Genomic DNA, 18,517 nt, shown 5'->3' on the forward strand with positions numbered 1-18,517 from the left:
TTGTCCAACTATCGTTTTTAAATTTATTACATAAGTATTAAAAACCTCACTTTAAAAATAAACAAAAATATAAAATACGTTTTTTTTTATAGAATACAAGCATGAAAATCAATGAAATTGTGTTGGTAATGAAATTATTGTAAAACATTTAGGGCCAGTTTACAGAAGCGAAATTAAATTAGTCGTAATCAAATGCGAGATTAACTGATTACTGAACACGTGGATCCGATTGAACCAATCGAAGTTTCGGATTCATGGGTTAATCGCGCATTAGAATTTAATTCGAATGAAATATTTATTCTCTTTCTATAAACTGGCCTTTAGCATATTAACAGTTAATGACAGTTAAATTAGGAATTTTTAGTTTAATTCGTCTTTTAGTAAGATAATTATTTTAGACAAAGTAAGTTATTGCACTGTAAACTCAATCTCATGCGAACTTAATAAACTTTACATTAACTGAAGTTTAAGGTAAGATGGGGAATGTAGCTTTATTGTCTCCTGCATAAATAATTTCTCCGCAGTGTATCCACATTTGGCGAACCTACAGATTCCTTTTAAACTTATTTCTTAAAGTATAAATCAATAAATGCAACTGATCAGTTTAATAAATACTACTATTGTGTGCAGTAATAATAGTGTTGCGTCACTGTATTTTAATATTAACACTATTAAATTTATTTATTTCCGAAAATGTTCTTTACAAACAAAGTGTCACGTTTATTTTTGAATATCATATTGTCTAGATCCAACGATGAGTTATAAAAAAATTGTTTTGATTGAATGTATGTCCAATAAACACGGAAAGGCAAAATTGACTAGAATGATTTCCAAACTACGTACAATTCTACAATAGCTTAAAAATAGAATTCAATACGAATCTCTAAATTAATGAAAGAAAGAAAAATCTTTCAAACGGTTTCCATGAAAGTAAAAATTTTCTACAAATAAATGGTGTACAAAATAATGTAATTTTGAATGTTATTGTTAGAAAGAGGTACTGTAGCAGGTAGTCCTGCCTACTTTCTTTGTGAGAGGGGTGAAATCACCCACCCTTATTTAAGTCGAGATATAGCGGTAAAAACAGGAGTCTACCACTATCCTTGGTACTTAACACTTGTACATCAACATTTTGTCATACAATAAAGTTTTTAAGTAGTTATACAAAGACGACTATATCATTTGAACGGCTAATATCACCACCCAACAGTGATTAATCGTTCATAATTTTGGTCCTTCGAGCCGGATGATTAAATCCATATCACACGACGGTCGTCTAGTGTAATAACAAGTGTAATACAACAACAATTCAAGAAACAGTTTCGACACCCAGAGGGCAGCAACGATTTCGTCACCTTCAGCAAGGGCAAAAGGGCAGCACGAATAGTCACCGAATTGGGTAGCAGCGAAGCGATCATCACTCAAGACATCAACAAAGGTTAGTGGCTCTCAATCCTTTCAATTTCCCTTCCAAACTGCATTACTACGTACGACTTTTTCTATTGTTCCTAATTTCGCAAATTTTCATCTCGACCACGTAAATCAAATCAATCATTATGCCCGAGACATCCTTATTAGATGAATCAATTGCCAAATTAGAGGCTCTAAAAAGGAAAAGAACCTCATTAAAAGCTAGAATTACGCGTATTCAGAACTTTGTGTCTAATTTTCAATCAAATGATAATGATGTGTCTCCACTAGAAACTAGAAAAACATTCATCGAACAAATATTCAAAGAATATGACGAGGTACAGACTGAAATTGAATCACTCGATCTTTCATCAGAGGCGATTGAGACACAGACTCAGGACCGCGACGAAATTGATTTAAAGTATCTCGATGTATTATCATCAATTCAAACAAAAATTAGACAAACGACGCCTCCACCGCACACTGCGGCCACAGCGAATCCTAACGGTAGTTGTTCCAGCGCTAATTCACATTGCTCTAATCGTGATCAATCAATCAAATTGAATCTGCCAACTTTAAATTTAAAATCTTTCACTGGTTGCTATAAGGAATGGTTGTCATTTCAAAATTCATTTAAATCCATTATTGAAGACGAAAACAACATGCTAAACAACTGTCAACGTTTCCAATATTTGCGATCATGTTTATCTGGTGAAGCTTTGCGAGCAGTCGAGTCATTAACGGTGTCACCAGAAAATTATAATGTAGCGTGGGATATCTTAAAGAAACGGTTCTGCAACAAACGGCTGATCGTTCACGATCACATAATAGCCATCACAAAGGCACCCCAAGTAATTAAAGCCTCGCATTCGTCACTTAGGTGTTTTTTAGATACGTTGAATTCAAATGTTGCCGCGTTAAGACAGCTAGAAGTACCAATTGATACTTGGCACGCTCTTCTAGTCGTAATAATTGTGGACAAATTAGACGACAATCTTGCAAGAGAATGGCAGGCTACATTAACCGACGAGGTTCCAACTTACGGTCAAACGATCGAATTTTTAGAAAAGAAATGTCAGTTGTTGGAATCCTTAAATCTATTGCACCCCAAATCGAACGTCAATCCGAATCACAATAATGCAAAAAACAATATGTCACAAAAACGAAGCACTACATCTTATGTTGCCACAAACAAACTACATTGTACATTTTGTAAAAATGACGATCATACAATCTTTCAGTGCAATGAATTTACAAAATTAAATGTAGAGGAAAGAAACGCTCAAGCTCGAAACCTGAAGTTATGTCTTAATTGTCTAAGAACCAATCATTTTGTTAACAACTGTCAGTCCAAATTCAAATGCCGTAAATGCAATCAAAGCCACAATACGCTGCTTCACAAAGAAAGACAAATCACGCAAACCAATGAAACACCAGCACAGGTAGAAAGTTTAAACGCTCATTCTATGAGGTCCCAATCATCAATTATTTTGTTATCAACCGCGATCGTTCTCATAGAAGATCGTAATAATAAGTCACATAAATGTAGAGCTCTCCTGGATGCAGGGTCCATGAACAGTTATATTACGTCATCATTTTCCAAAAAATTACGTCTACAGCAGAAAGCCGTAAATATAACCGTTGGCGGAATTGGTCAAATTTCGACGAACATCAAACAGGCCGTCCAGGTAAACATCAAGTCTCAGTACAATAAGTTTTCGGCGAACTTAAGTTGTTTTGTTCTGGAAAAAATAACCGAAAATCTTCCCCTGGTGACCATAAACATGTCTGCAATAAATATTCCAAAGGAATTACAGCTAGCCGATCCGAAATTCTTAGAAACTGCACCAGTAGACTTACTTATCGGGGCTGATTTGTTTTGGAACCTTTTATGTCAAGACCGCAAGGAAATAACACTGAAGAACCATAACAAACTAATGCTGCAAAATACCCATTTAGGTTTCATTGCGGGTGGGTCACTAAATATGAACAATAACAATAGCTCAAGCACCTGCTCGCTTTCTCTAACGTCGGTAACCGACATTTTAGAGAACCAGGTGCAGAAATTCTTCGAACTAGAACAATGCAGCAACCCTTCCGAACAAAAATGCTTTTCAAATGAAGAGATTATGTGCGAGCAACATTTTATTCAAAATACGTGCAGACAAACAAACGGAAAGTTTCTTGTTAAACTGCCATTAAAAAATGATCCTCCAATTCTCAAGTCAAACCGCGATAGTGCTGTAAAGTTTTTTAACAATCTGGAACGAAACCTAAACAAAAGGCCTACACTAAAATCAGATTATGTGCAATTCATGCGGGATTACATCTCTTTGGGTCACATGGAGGAAGTTCCGGGTTGCGAATTAAATAAACCGAACTGTACATATTTGCCCCATCACGCGGTACTCAAGGATTCTACATCGACCAAGTTAAGAGTTGTTTTTAACGCGTCATTTCGCTCAGCTGATGCATTAAGTCTAAATGACAATCTTATGGCAGGACCTACAATCCAGCCAGAGCTTTTTGCAATTTTGTTGAGATTCAGAACTTTTAAATACGTCGTAAACGGGGACATAGCTAAAATGTACCGTATGATAGAAATACATCCCGATCACAGTGACTATCAACGAATTGTTTGGCGCGAGAACACCGAAGATCCGCTAAAAACGTATAGATTAACCACTCTAACCTACGGTACAAAACCGGCCAGTTTTCTAGCAACAAGATGTCTTAAAGAACTAGCTCTTCAAAACGTAAATCAGTACCCGGAAGCCGCTAAAGCAATTCAACAGGATTTTTACGTAGACGATCTTCTGACGGGAGGAGACTCACTTGAAAACCTAATCACTTTACGAGATCAAATAATTCAAATTTTAGCTCATGGTGGTTTCTTATTACGTAAATGGGCCGCCAATCATCCTGCATTAATTCCAGATAGTCACGAGCCTAATCTCAACGTCAGTTTCGATAAGGATGCTTACACTAAAACGTTAGGGCTTTTTTGGAATCCTAATCACGATTCGTTACGCTATCAGGTAAAACAGCGCGACATTCCGAAAAGACTAACAAAACGCGAAATCCTGTCTAAAACTGCCCAGGTATTCGATCCATTGGGTCTTGTGGCGCCAGTAGTAGTAAAAGCAAAAATAATCCTTCAACGGTGCTGGAGTTTGAAAATTGGATGGGACGATCTATTACCTGAAACTATTTATTGTGCATGGGTTAAGATCTTGCAAGAACTCGCTCACTTAAACGAAATCGAAATTCCCAGAAACATAATAAAATCAAGCCCCGTACAGGTGCAACTACATGGTTTTGGTGACGCATCACAAATCGCATATGGCGCTGCTGTCTATCTAAGAACAACTGATCATAGTGGCAATCATCAAGTTCACTTAATTTGCGCTAAATCTCGTGTGGCTCCTCTTCGCGCTGTTACGTTACCACGCTTGGAGCTGTGTGCCGCCTTAACGTTGTCGCAATTATTTAATACAGTTTTACGAACGATAAATGTCAAAATTGATCAGCAATTTCTCTGGACAGATTCCACAGTCGTTCTGGCATGGATAAACGCTACATCTTCAAACTTACAAACATTTGTAGGAAATCGAGTTTCCGAAATTCAAACGCTAACGGATGCGAAAGATTGGTATCATGTCAAAAGCGAAAGTAACCCTGCGGATGTACTAAGCCGAGGTGCTTTACCTGGTCAACTCAAAACTAATAAACTGTGGTGGAACGGTCCTGATTGGCTGTCAGAAAACAACGACACTTGGCCCGTATCTAACGTAAATCTTTCGGATATTGAAATTCCAGAACGGCGAACTGTCACTCTGACCAATATTCATTCTCGCGAAAGACAACTACCGCTTCTTACAAAATTTTCAAATTACAAAAAAACTGAACGCGTAATGTCATGGGTATTACGGTTCATCAACAATTGTAGGAAGCCAAACCAAAGGCAAATCTCTAGTTCTTTAACATGTGAAGAATTAAAAGATTCCATGAAGGCCATCATGCGTTTAATTCAAGAAGTTGCATTCAACGATGAATTAGCTTGCCTTAAACAAAACAAACCGATTAACAAGAAATCACGTTTACTGTGCTTAAATATTTTTCTCGACAAGAATGATAATTTAATTCGCGCGGGAGGTAGGTTGCAAAACTCATCCTTAACTTACGATGTCAAACATCCCATCGTGCTACCAAACGATCACCATTTGATTAAGGCATTAGTCAAACACGTGCACATTGAGCAACTGCACGCTGGTGTTCAGGGAACTTTAGCCGCGTTACGTCAAAATTTTTGGATAATTTCTCCACGCAGTGTGGTACGCAAGATTTTGCACCAGTGTTTGCAATGTTTTAAAGTCAAACCAAGCGTTATGTATCCTATTATGGGTAATTTGCCCAAATCCCGTGTCGAACCAACCAGACCATTTTCAATCAGTGGCGTAGATTATGCCGGGCCTATTTACATCAAGGAATGTCGTGGTCGCAGTAAGCGTACTGTGAAGGCATATATTTGCGTCTTTGTCTGTTTTTCAACTAAAGCCGTTCATTTAGAACTAGTTGGTGACTTAACGACTCAAACCTTTTTGAATGCGCTAAAACGCTTCATATCAAGACGTGGTCATGTGTACCATCTTTATTCGGACAATGCTACAAATTTCGTTGGCGCCAATAGAGAATTACTGGAACTAAGAACATTTCTAAAGTCAGCTTCATTTAGTCAAATTACAGAAAATCTGGCTAATAAGGGTATCTCGTGGCATTTCATTCCCCCCAGATCCCCGCACATGGGCGGTATTTGGGAAATAAACGTAAAATCCATTAAAGGTCATTTAAAGAGAACAATTGGAGAAGTCGTGCTTTCCTACGAAGAATTGTATACCCTGTTAACAAGAATTGAAGCAGTCCTAAACTCCAGACCTTTGTGTCCCTTGAGTAACGATCCTAATGACCTTAATCCCATAACCCCTGGTCACTTCCTCATCGGAGAGCCATTAACTTCTATAAGCGAAAGAGATCTTACGACGACGAGGATCAACCGATTGACGCAATGGCAAAGAGTGGAACAGATGAGGCAGCACTTTTGGCACCGCTGGCAAAGGGAGTACCTTGTTCAAAACATCAATCGTTCCAAGCAGCTCCGTGGTTCCGGTTCCAGACCGTCCACCCCCGCCTTGGAAGTTGGTTCCATGGTGATTCTAGTTGAGGACAACACGCCGCCACTACAATGGAAATTGGGACGCATCGTAGAACTTCATCCCGGAAGTGACGGTGTTGTGCGCGTAGTGTCCGTAAAGACTGTCAAAGGCATCTTCAAAAGAGCCACGCGAAAGGTGTGCGTTCTGCCAGCGAATGAATAGACTATGTTTGTATCGTGTAAATATTTGTTATAATTATGCATTAACCCTTTTTTTACAATTAACTTCAATGTTTGTATTTTTTAATGTTTTTTGTCATGTTTATTATGTAACAATCCTTTTTCTAATAACCATGTTCGATCTTTGCTAATTCCAATATTTTTGAAGTCCGTGCCTTCAAGGGGGGCGGTATATGTACAAAATAATGTAATTTTGAATGTTATTGTTAGAAAGAGGTACTGTAGCAGGTAGTCCTGCCTACTTTCTTTGTGAGAGGGGTGAAATCACCCACCCTTATTTAAGTCGAGATATAGCGGTAAAAACAGGAGTCTACCACTATCCTTGGTACTTAACACTTGTACATCAACATTTTGTCATACAATAAAGTTTTTAAGTAGTTATACAAAGACGACTATATCATTTGAACGGCTAATATCACCACCCAACAGTGATTAATCGTTCAAATGGTAATAGCAAGTGTTTGGAGAACGGGAATTTTATTACGATCTTAGAAACGTATTGGGATTTCTCTAAAATTCAAGTTTCAAACGGAGGCAAAGTGTAGTTAGGAAATTGTCTATCTATATAACATGAGATCATCGTATAGACGAAGAAGGGGAGTGGGATAATCAAAACCCTCTGAAGAGGTTGTAAAGGAATCCTTGGGCGAAAATGAGCAAAGGACTTAGTAATTAATTAGTGCTGACAAGTAATTTGACAAAAATCTTAGAAGAATCAGAATAGCAAACAGATCTGCCTGAAACAGTTGATTGATTAAATTCGCTAATAAACAAATTTAATTTATGTAAATTACTTAAATTGTTAAATATACACCAGGATAAATCCTAAAAAAATAAATGAATTCAAATTTGAAATCAGTACAAACTTTATTCACCTTTAATTTTGGTCAATATTAATGGAGAAATGTAAACGTTTTGTAAGCTCAAAAATAAAATAAAAAAACGAATCGACAATATAAAATGTACTGCGTTACATGTGTTATTTTTTCCACGTTCAGCAAAAAGGCTGAACATTTTATTAAAAGAGTATATCATGTTACTAGGAGCAAATATGAAGCTTTATGTGGTGAGGCTGATAAATTGCGACAAAAGTAACGATATTATAAAACAACGATGTATGTAGTCTGTTGTGTCACTTTTGAACTAAAAACAACATAATTGTGACAAATAGGTATATCGAGTGTTTCATTGAAAAGTTCATCAAGTAGCCTTGGAATTTTTTACAACATTGTGAAGTATGTCTTAGAAAACCAATGACAAATGTCATGTTAGGACCACGTTGAGAAGTGACATTTTTGACTAAAAAAAAAAAACAGAAAAATTAATTTGCTAACTTAATTGTCGGATAGATGTTTTTAATGCATTAATTAAATTGAAATTAAATTTAATTAAAGTTCAATTCTACAGAAAACGAAATTCAACTCAAAAAAGACCTTACACTCGCAAAACACAAGTGACATGTGTCAAAGAAGACATCATCCCTTTTTCGCTCTTTTTTCATCAAAAAATCATAGCCAACAAGACGAACTTACATGACGAAATAATATGAAAAAGTAGTGGCAATAAAACAAAACTTAAAAATAAAAGATTAAGACAAGTGTACCTAGTGTTTATAAGATAACTAACGTAAACTAGCAGAGTCGCAGCAGCAGATATTACAAAAAAATATAAAGTCATTTAAAACATCTCATTTTCGCTTACTGTAATCATTAATTAGTTGTAATAATTAGTATTATTTGTGATAGTGATAACAATTTTAATTTGAAAATCAAAGAGAAGTGTGGTTTACTTTTTTATTGTTTTATTATTCTCACAACCACTCCAACAGGTACAACGTACTCACGGTTCCCGCGTCCTATCTTATCAGCGAAAATATATGTAAATATTATTTATTTATGAAAAAAATAATATATCGCTTTGGCGGTCGTGTTTGACACATTGAACCGGAATTATTTATTATTATTAAAGCGACAAGCTCTCACTATTGAACGCCAATCTGCTCATCTATTTTCGATAACGTTAAACACACTTATTAATTAAAAACTTCCCTCGTGTTTAATCTTGTCGAAGGATGTTTAAATTGGACAAGGATTACACACAGAACAGTTCCTTCGTAAACAACCCATGACCTGCCTTCAACTGTCTCAGATTTCTGCTATAATTGAAGCTGTAACAGATTTTGTAAACATCGCACAGATAAAACTGGTATACTTTTTGATAGTTCCCTATTTAATATGTACAGTTATTGACTTTGTCATTTCATCGAAACCAGTATTTACCAATTATTCTCACCGAAATCCCACCAAAATAAAAAAGATAAATCTACGCGCACACAATACAAAACAATTTACAAATCAATAGTAGCAGATCCATAATTATTTCTAATTTGCCTACAGCAACAGTGCAGATAATGCGCTACACGGAACTCGGTGTTAAAATGCCAAACATTCACATCATAACTAGCACGTTAATTACCGAATGTACAGCAGACTGATTTGTGAATGTTAATTTTATACCATCATGCACCAAGTTCACCTGCGGCACACCCCCGCCCCCATTCATCCGACATATGGGTATCATTATTTCACAATCTCACTAATTGATACTATTACTCATTTGGAGCGAATTCAAAATTCAGATTGGAAAGAACTGTGGTTATTATCCCCAGCCGCAGGAGGTGACGTCGCTCGACCATTTTGTCTGCGAAGAAAAAATTGTGTCTGTAAACAGACTAATCATCTGTTGGAAATTTTGTATATTTACACACATTTCACTTAGTGTACGTTCATCCAAAATAAATTCAATGATAAGTCGCTTAATCGTTTCTGTTTCACTGCTTTTGATGGTGTAACAAACAACAAATATTAAACTTGAGAGAAGGTTCAATTCGTGTTCAACTGATAAGATTTGTTCTATATTTTAATCGAAGATTATGAGGGAGCACCACAACCTGACCCAGCCTAGCCTAGCTTTGATCTATCCCCTCGGAGGCTCCAAAGCTGGAACTTCATCGACGGACGCGACCTAAAATTTGCATTTATTATCAATAACGAGTTCCAGAGTTGAGAAAACGTAAAAGTTTGATGATTGGAAGTTGAGGGCGTCCTCTTCGCGGTAATTATTTGGTTTTGCGCCTCTTAAACAGGAAGAGGTGGAAATAATTTTGTAGGTAGAAAGTATCCCACCATATTTATGTAGATTAATGTAAATCCAAGTCAAAATTCAAAACACGCTCGAAGATAAGAGTCGGTTAAGTTCATTTGGCTCGGCTTCAACTCCATTACACTGTTTTTTTTATTATTCTGTTGCCCTACTTGAGAAATTCTAAACTGTTTTTAAATATGAATAGACTTATGAAAACATAAATAAGGTTGGAAATTTAACATCGTAAAGAGAAACATTCGCACAAACACTCGCGAAATCCGGCTTCAAACAAATATTAAATCTGTTCGAGAAAGAAGCAATTTTTTAACGTAATATCTCGAAATGTATGAGTGGCGGGGCTTCGGGTTCGGCTTGTTTTACATTTCTACTCCAATTTGTATTTTCAATTAGGTTTTTAAGACTGATTTTATAACGATGCCAAGGCTTCAACATCTATCGCTTTGCGGTGTGAACGTCGCGGTTTCTTCGGCTGCATCCTATTTTACAGGAAACTGCCAGAAGAAATTGCGCCTAAAGATTTTTGGAATCGTTTCAAGTAGACATTCCCTTCCAATCGTCACTGGAAGTCTAAAAATCCAGATTTATTCTCATGCTAATTTAAGCAAAACGTCATTAAGGCAATTCAGGAAAAATCACGGCTTCAGATTTGATTGGACGTTCGGAATTTTGTTATAGCTGAAACTGCTCCAAAGTGAGTGAAATCTAACATAAAGGTTTCATATTTTATTGGATACATTTTCCACAGCAGACTGATCACAGGTAAATAAATAAGTGAGTTGTTTAAAGGAACACAACAAAAAATACTTCCAAAAAATTTTTATTTCAGGTTTCTGTCATAGTAAATTATGTTCAAAAATTAGGATTACAGATATAGTGAAAGAGTCAAATTCACCAACAGCGCAATCGCCAATTTTATATAAAATTTTAATAGCCTTAAAAAGCAATACTTGTTATTTTGATTTGTTACCTTTAAAATCATTAGTTTTATATTTGTCCAGACAAAAATTACTATATGTATGTTGTATCTTTACCTAAACATATTTTGAATACAAAATCACTATAATCGCTTCCACGTATGTCCTGACTTAATATTTTAAACGGTCTTGTTTGATTTAAGGAAATTGTGTTACCCCAAAATTAGACCTAATTCAGTTATCGACAACTCTGAAATTATCTACGAAATGTTATTTTCGTCACATTCGTAAATAAAATATTAGCAGGATAACACGAAATGTCATCCTTTGCACCAAACGAATAGTCTTGGTCTTGTGAAAAATGATCGTTGTTCATCAACCCTTTCTGTCAGGATATCTGCACGATTTCTTATTATGGCATAAATAATCTCCATGGAGAAAATTAAATTCAAATATGTCTGCACTGCTGCATTAAATATTTCTCGATCATTGGAATGTTTTCCAATTAAAAAAAAAACACAACAAAATTAATTAGAATTGAAACTACATATAAGATGAGGTCGAGAGTCAGAGAGTGATCAATGAAATTTTAACTAATATATTACTTCGGTATCGGAAAAGTGAAGTTTATCAATCCTAACTGAGAAAATCTTTCCAAAGTGGTCAGTAGTATTAGCACTAAGAGTCTCGCAGGATGTAAATACGTAATTAATCACCTAATGCAATGACTTTAATGGACCATCCATCCACTACTTGTACAGTTTCTAGGTGCTAATTGATTAAATTCACAACTAAAACATCATCAAGGTAACGAAACTAGTTAGCAATTAATAGATGGTAGACTTGAGGAGCGGGGCTAAAAAGCACAAATGGAACACTAAGCTAAAGTTTATTTTTTGTGTCTAGAAATAACAGTTGAGAAGTTTTACGAGTGGCATTGAGGATTTTCTAAAATCCAATTCTTGTGTCACTATAGAAACAACCGTCATGGAACTTTCTGTATTTAGAAAGATTTTCCGACTCATAAAAAAAATCTCAAAACCCACACGATTACTTAAATAAAAGTCTAGCCGAAAACACAGAGATAATAACGTGGTTATTATTGTTGTTAACAAAAATCATCAAGGTTTCGTCTATTTGATGCATTTAATTATTAACTCTGTTTAGCTCCTTATCTTATTTAATTATGGAAAAACGCCAAACAGATCTTAAATTACTTCTCAAGTCGCCAAGACATTTTTTTTCTCCGGCGTAGCCTCTTGTACTCTCTACGATAATAAGATTAATTAAAATTACCTGTTCCGGAGTAAAACGAAATTAATTTAAACAGTCTGATTAGCGGCGTTTTGTTACAGGTCGATTTTTCACAATGGGTCAGTGCCTCTTTGAATTTTAATTGTTGATAACCGACCTAACAAAGAAACATTTTACTTGAGCAGATGAATATAATCAGTTTTCAAAGAAACGCAAAAGACTCCTTTATTATTTGAATCGAATGAGTCGATTTATTTCAGCGGAATTAATTGAAATTTAATTAATTCCGCAAATTTGCATGAACGAAAATCTAATGAAATTATCTTTTATAAGTATTCACATAATTACATTTCTCCACTGTGGTGGATTGTTGCAATTTTAATTAACGGATTTTTATTTTTTGACGGCATGTGCTGAATAAAATGTCAATGTAAATCGATACCAGCTGCACCTTCTTCGCTAATTAAGGGCTATTCGAGAAGGGCGCAGTGTTTTGAAGACTTCTGCCGGTCAAACTGCCCACTTTTTTTACCACGATGGTGCTAATTTCTTCTTAGATGCTCTCCAGTTCAGGTTTACCTGTTAGTTAACACGTGCATAACAAAAAGAAAAACTTCGTGTAGCTAATTAGGAACTGAAATAAAATGAAGATTATGGGCCGGAGCCTAATCGTGTAAATCAGTTTAAACAATAGTTTAATTCATTTTAACAAGCTTTATAAGGCCATTGGTCATCATGTCATATCAACAAAGCCGGAAACGACAGATTAACAAAGCAGATCTTGCAGTTCGTCCGTTGGGTTCGAACAAATCGACTGAATAAAACAAAAATAAACCACAACAAAACAAAATAATAAAAATGTAAAGCGCTTACCAGCTGCGACGTTGTTTACAATCCACGTGTTTAAATATTTAATCAGAGTCCACTTGAATAAAGTGTAATTCACACAAATTTAATTCCGCCGATTGATTATTTATCACTACACAATTAATACGAGGGACACATGACAACAAGGTGCGCTAGGAGTGTCCGCCCAGCGGTGGATTTTTTTTTTCTGAATTTTTTTTCGAAATTAGCACGAAGGGCTGACGGTGTGGATGAAATGTTGCCGGTTCCGAACGCGCCTCTTTCGAAATTATCGGTACATCCTCTCAACAAAGTAGCGGCAACAAAACTGGAATATTGGCGCCGACGTCAAAGCGTCGATGTTCGTGCTTTTCCGCCCCTTTCCGTCGAAGACGTCACACGCAAAAATCAAAACAAACGACGGAGGATTCGCCATCGCCCTCTTGCATCCTATTTTCGAGTGACTTATCAAATTTGGTCACAGGACCTTGAACGCGGCGATGGGCTGTGCGGGATAGGATGTTAAAATAAAATGCCGGACTTAAATAAATTCAAAATTATTCCGAGGTTTTGCTTTGACAAGTGGTGTTTGTTTGCGCTATCTGCTCGAGTTATAGTTTATTTGATGATTTCTCGAATTGATTTATATTTTGGGATCGCAATAATATTTTGGTTAGAGTGATTCCGAATTGTGAATTGGATTTATTGAAAAATATTATAGCAAAATTGTGCTAGCGAGAGGTTTTTCATTATGGAATGTCGATAAAGTCGAAATGATTTATGCATATGCAACAATAAATATTATAAATTTTCGTGATTGTTTATACAGCTACGTAAACACCTACACATATTTTATTTCGCGCCCCAATAAATCATTCCAAAGCCGATTTTAAATTGACGAACCGCCGACATTTTTTAAATTTCTAAACCGGAGTAAATAAACTTTTCGCGATAAACAAGCAGGTGCAGGGACAGTAAAGAAAAAGTTACCTTCAAAATCGAATAAATCGAAATAATGTCTGCAAGTTAAAATATACAGGGTTACTACTGCGTATGGAACCAGTTCCGTTATGTTAAAACAGATCTTTTTCTTTAATTTTTGTCTCTAAGTTTTTAAAATAGATTTTTTTATTGCAAAATGAACCGAATTAGGTATCATTAAAAAACATATTGATGTAACATGTTCGAATCCATCTTCGGGACTGATGTCTCTCGAGATGCAGGTCGTTTCTAAGAAAAGCATCGTCTTTTTTTGTCCAGCTCGCTTTTGTCTTTCTTATAGAGGGAGAGACAGGAGTGAAGGAAACCAATACGTTTAACGCGTGAACGAAAGTGGGCCGAGTTTATCGGAAAGTTGGGACTAAACGCGACACGAACGAAGCGCACTCAATGATCGTCCAATGAGCGGGCAGAGTACTCCAGACAAGACCGGGACACAACGCTGGGCGGTATCAACACAAAACTAAAAATCTTATGTAATCAATTGGATGTCATATTGTACTGTAATTGTAATGTTGATTATATCTGATTAAAACGGTTTAAATGAGGAAATTAAAAATGTTTAACTCTAGAATTCTGAACAAATCAAAGTGATGATTCCAAGTTTCATCCATTTAAGTCCTAGTTAATCATGGTTAAATTTGCCTTGGATGTTAATTGTGGAATGTGATCCTCATTGGACTTGACACTTGCGTTACGTATCAGACAGTTATCTTTTTGAATCTCTGCTGCAAATTTCTTTACGACTCGTCTGTTATGGATAAGCATATCATTTGTTTATTGTATCACAACAGCTTGAAATCTTTGAATCAATTTAAGAATTTCTACCCGCGACAGATCCTTTTTACAGAGATATTTTGTTACTACCTACTGAAAAATAAACGCGAAAAGAAGCACCAACCACATTTATATCACTCTTAAAAATGACCATTCATTGACAACTAGTTTTTCACTTGCAATATCTTCTACGTCAAGTGGCAACAAATGATGAACCATCCTCGTATACGTTATTAAAAATATACCTATTTGCTGGTGTTTCAAACACAGATCATACAAAATGAATTACGGCTTAAAAAGGAGTGACACTAATGTAATTACATATTTAAAAACGTTGCGTTTTTAAATAATTAATATATTTTTTTAATAATAAAATTAAATCAGTTAGGACACAATTTTATAGACATTTAAATCCTAAATTCTATCCCAACTCTTCTACAATACTTAAAAAATTTAATTCGAATTAATTTTGAAAATAAAATGTTCTTGTCAGTGACATAAAATGCTTAGGGCCAGAACACGTGATTAGATTGAACCAATCGAATTTTCGGATTCATGGGTTAATTGTGTAGTAAAATTTAATCGAACTATGTGCAGTCAGTTCTATTTTCGAGTGTTTTTTGTTTCCTAAAACATATGTTTATTAAACATTGCTTTTGGTTTCTTCATCTTTCAAGAAATATATTTTTAATAATTTGTGATATATTCTATAATTTCTATAACATACTTAGGTGTTATTTGTTATAATCTTAAGTAGATACTCAAGTTTTAAAAACTAACTGAACAAAACCAGATATGATATTTAATTAAAATTTTACAATTCATTGCAGACTATTCAAATATCAAATTATCTTTTGGAAAATACCGAGCGATCATTTAAAAAATAAATCGAGTTTGCTTTGGAGCCTATGCTATAGCATGGGTTGCCATAGGTAACACGCCGACTCGATTTATTTTTTAATTGATCGCACCGTACTTTACACATTAATACAATCAGCGCTCATAATTTTTACACAGTAAAAATAGGTATACATATTTTATAAAAATTATATAAAAAGGAAATACTATTCAAACCAAATTATTCTTTTGATCTCACAGACAAAATTCAGAGATGATTAAAACACCAATTACTTTAGAATGCTGGTATGGACAAATCTCTGAACATATAATTAAAACGTTAACAATATAGATTATTATTGTTTTGAAGATTATCGCATTATCACATTTAAGCACATTTTCAGTTTTTGACAGTAAAACATTTAAATCCGTTTAAAAGAGTTAACACTTCGTGGTTCAATTTTTGCAGTGTATAAATCCTTTTTTTTCACTTTGTTAGTTTGTGTCCAATTTATCTACAGAAAGAAGAACGCACCAATCTAAACGAACATTTTTATTCGTTTTCTGAATATAAAGAGCAACATTGTTTGATATTCAGCTACCGTATTTTCACATAGAATTGTTATTTTTCCTTGGGAAAGCTCCACAAAACATTCTTGGACCCTTACTAAATCAATTACAGTTGCTCGTACGTTTGCCTCCAGGCTCCACATAATCTACGGTAAGTTTAACTGAGTGAGTTTGATTTTATAACTGATTATCTTGATCAACTATTTAAACTAATTACAGTTCAAGTTTCAGGTATGTTTGAAGATTATTTCAAATTAATGGATTTCTAAAATGCAGTAATAAATAAATGATCTATTTTTGTGTGATCTATAAGTTTATAATTATATAACATTATATAACTCATAATAAATATATCAATAATGCTCTTATTATTAATTCTACATGAAAAAATTATATAAAACCCATCAGTTCTTTGTGGTATTTTAAAATATGCCTAAACTTTTTGCATATTTCAGCATTTTCAGCTTAAGCTATCAGTAATAGTATATTATTTAACAAGTTTCGTGTGTAAATTGGGTAAACGAGCGTTTTAAAAGCCCACGAGTGCCATAAAGAGTCCAATTTACACACGAACGAGGTGAATACGACGGTTTTTTTTTGTTCGACGAGCCCCTTAAAGGCTCCAAATTGCTTGAAATATTTAAAATTAGCTTGACGTTTGGTTTTGACAAGTTGTGACATTTATCAAAATCCGTTCACACAGGAGAAAATTCTCAAATTCTGACAGTGTCGAACGAAAAATAAATAAACAAATAAATACATATTTGCTTTGTATCAAGTCACTAATTAAATGCATTCATGAATTTTATTAATAAAGCAAAAACTAAAATCTCACATACCTTTACAAAAAAAAAAATCGAATGCATTAATCTTTAATTTATGTAATTAAAAAATAAATTTTCAGTAAATTAAGGACTTTGACTATTTAGGAAAATTATGAAGATAACTCAATTAAATAAAATATAGTAGGTACGAGTAGGATTTTCACAAAGAAAAAACCGCAATATATTTTAATCGATAGACTCCTCTCCGATCAGTTTATTGAACTGTACACTTTACCTATTGGCATTTAAACAGAAGTACACAAAGTAATCAATAAATTTTAAATCATTGATGAAGCTAGAAATGTAGTGTGGAAAATCCATAATATAATCTCACATAATATCATAATTAGCAAAAATTCTTTACAATCTGTTTAAAACAGGGTGAAAGTATTTTTTTTATTTGGATAATTCTGTAATATTTTTGCAAACCAGTAGCGACTAGTAAATAAGTGTTTCAGGCACATGCAAGAATATTTTGAAACTGTTCAAGTTTAATGTAGACTCCTATTGTCATATTTACTAAGAAAATTAAGAAAAAATCAATTTGTGTACAACTGAAGTACGTATGTATGTACATATTACGATTACTAATTCTAAGTTATTTTTCTTTATAACAAAACAAAATAACTAAAACTTCCAATTTGAAGAACTTAATAAAAAGACTTTCTGTAACAAACTATAATTTACAAATATTTCAAAAGTTTAATATAAATACCTGCCACAGTCGAGAAAGGACATAATATGAACACGTAAATATGTATTTTTATTTTAAATCATCTTATATCAATTTCAGAAATTAAATTATGTATTTATTTTTTTTACAAGGTGATTCACGAATAGTGTCTGATTTAGCGCCTTTATTCCTTTGCTGATTTTCAATTTGAATAAAATTTTGTGATTATAGTAATCCGATTTCAGAAAAATGAATGAATAGTGACAATCAAATGTGTCAAAATAATTATATTTTTGTAAATAAATCAGACACTATTCGCGAATCACCCTGTATAACATAAATTATTCTCTGTTGACCTAAATATTTCAATCTCTTAGTATGTATTTTAAATACTATTTAGATTGAAATACACATTGGTTTAAATGTTTAATTTCAAATCCACAGTAAAAAATTGTTCGTGAAAGCTGAAGTATTACGTAGAGGACCAACAATACACAATGTAACGGTTTGTTCAATATTCTTTCATTTTCGTTTTTTTAGATTAAGTATCTATATGTAAAATACAATACAATTATTGTAATGTTCTTAATGCATGTTCGTATGAAATGGTGTTTATTTGGACAAAAATATAGTGTTCAGATCGATCTTTTACATTTGATGCTTTTTTTTAATGTAATACTGCCTTTTATTACTTTTTTTGGTATTATCAAGAATAAAAAAGAAACAGTGTTTCATATCTACATCTGCTCAACACATTACTACGTCTTAACTGGTCTTAACGTTTATCAATTTTTAATCCAACTATCAATATTTTCAAAGATGACCACGTGACTTTGAGCTCACGTTCTATTGGCGT

General features: G+C 34.2%; 2 protein-coding genes across 4 annotated transcripts in view; one reads left to right on the top strand and one right to left on the bottom strand.

The window, feature by feature from the left end:
* Window positions 1-13,311, bottom strand: part of Pde9 (phosphodiesterase 9) — a 95,264-nt gene extending 81,953 nt beyond the window's left edge. For 2 of the 3 annotated variants that reach the window (XM_069046729.1, XM_069046727.1), the window contains exon 1: window positions 13,009-13,310. The gene's annotated coding sequence lies outside the window, so the exon portion shown is untranslated. Of the gene's footprint in view, window positions 1-13,008 lie in introns of all 3 variants that reach the window. The other variant, XM_069046730.1, reaches the window with a different exon arrangement.
* On the top strand, window positions 1,557-6,785 carry LOC138130263 (uncharacterized). Its single transcript, XM_069046693.1, has one exon. It carries the CDS (start codon window positions 1,557-1,559, stop codon window positions 6,783-6,785), a length of 5,229 nt encoding a protein of 1,742 aa, XP_068902794.1.
* Window positions 13,312-18,517: the final 5,206 nt, after the last annotated feature.

The sequence above is a fragment of the Tenebrio molitor genome, chromosome 5 (genome assembly GCF_963966145.1).
Source record: "Tenebrio molitor chromosome 5, icTenMoli1.1, whole genome shotgun sequence".
Classification (NCBI taxonomy): domain Eukaryota; kingdom Metazoa; phylum Arthropoda; class Insecta; order Coleoptera; family Tenebrionidae; genus Tenebrio; species Tenebrio molitor.

Excerpts from the sequence above, each read along its gene's own strand:
- LOC138130263 (XM_069046693.1), top strand. The coding sequence starts at position 1,557 with ATGCCCGAGACATCCTTATTAGATGAATCAATTGCCAAATTAGAGGCT.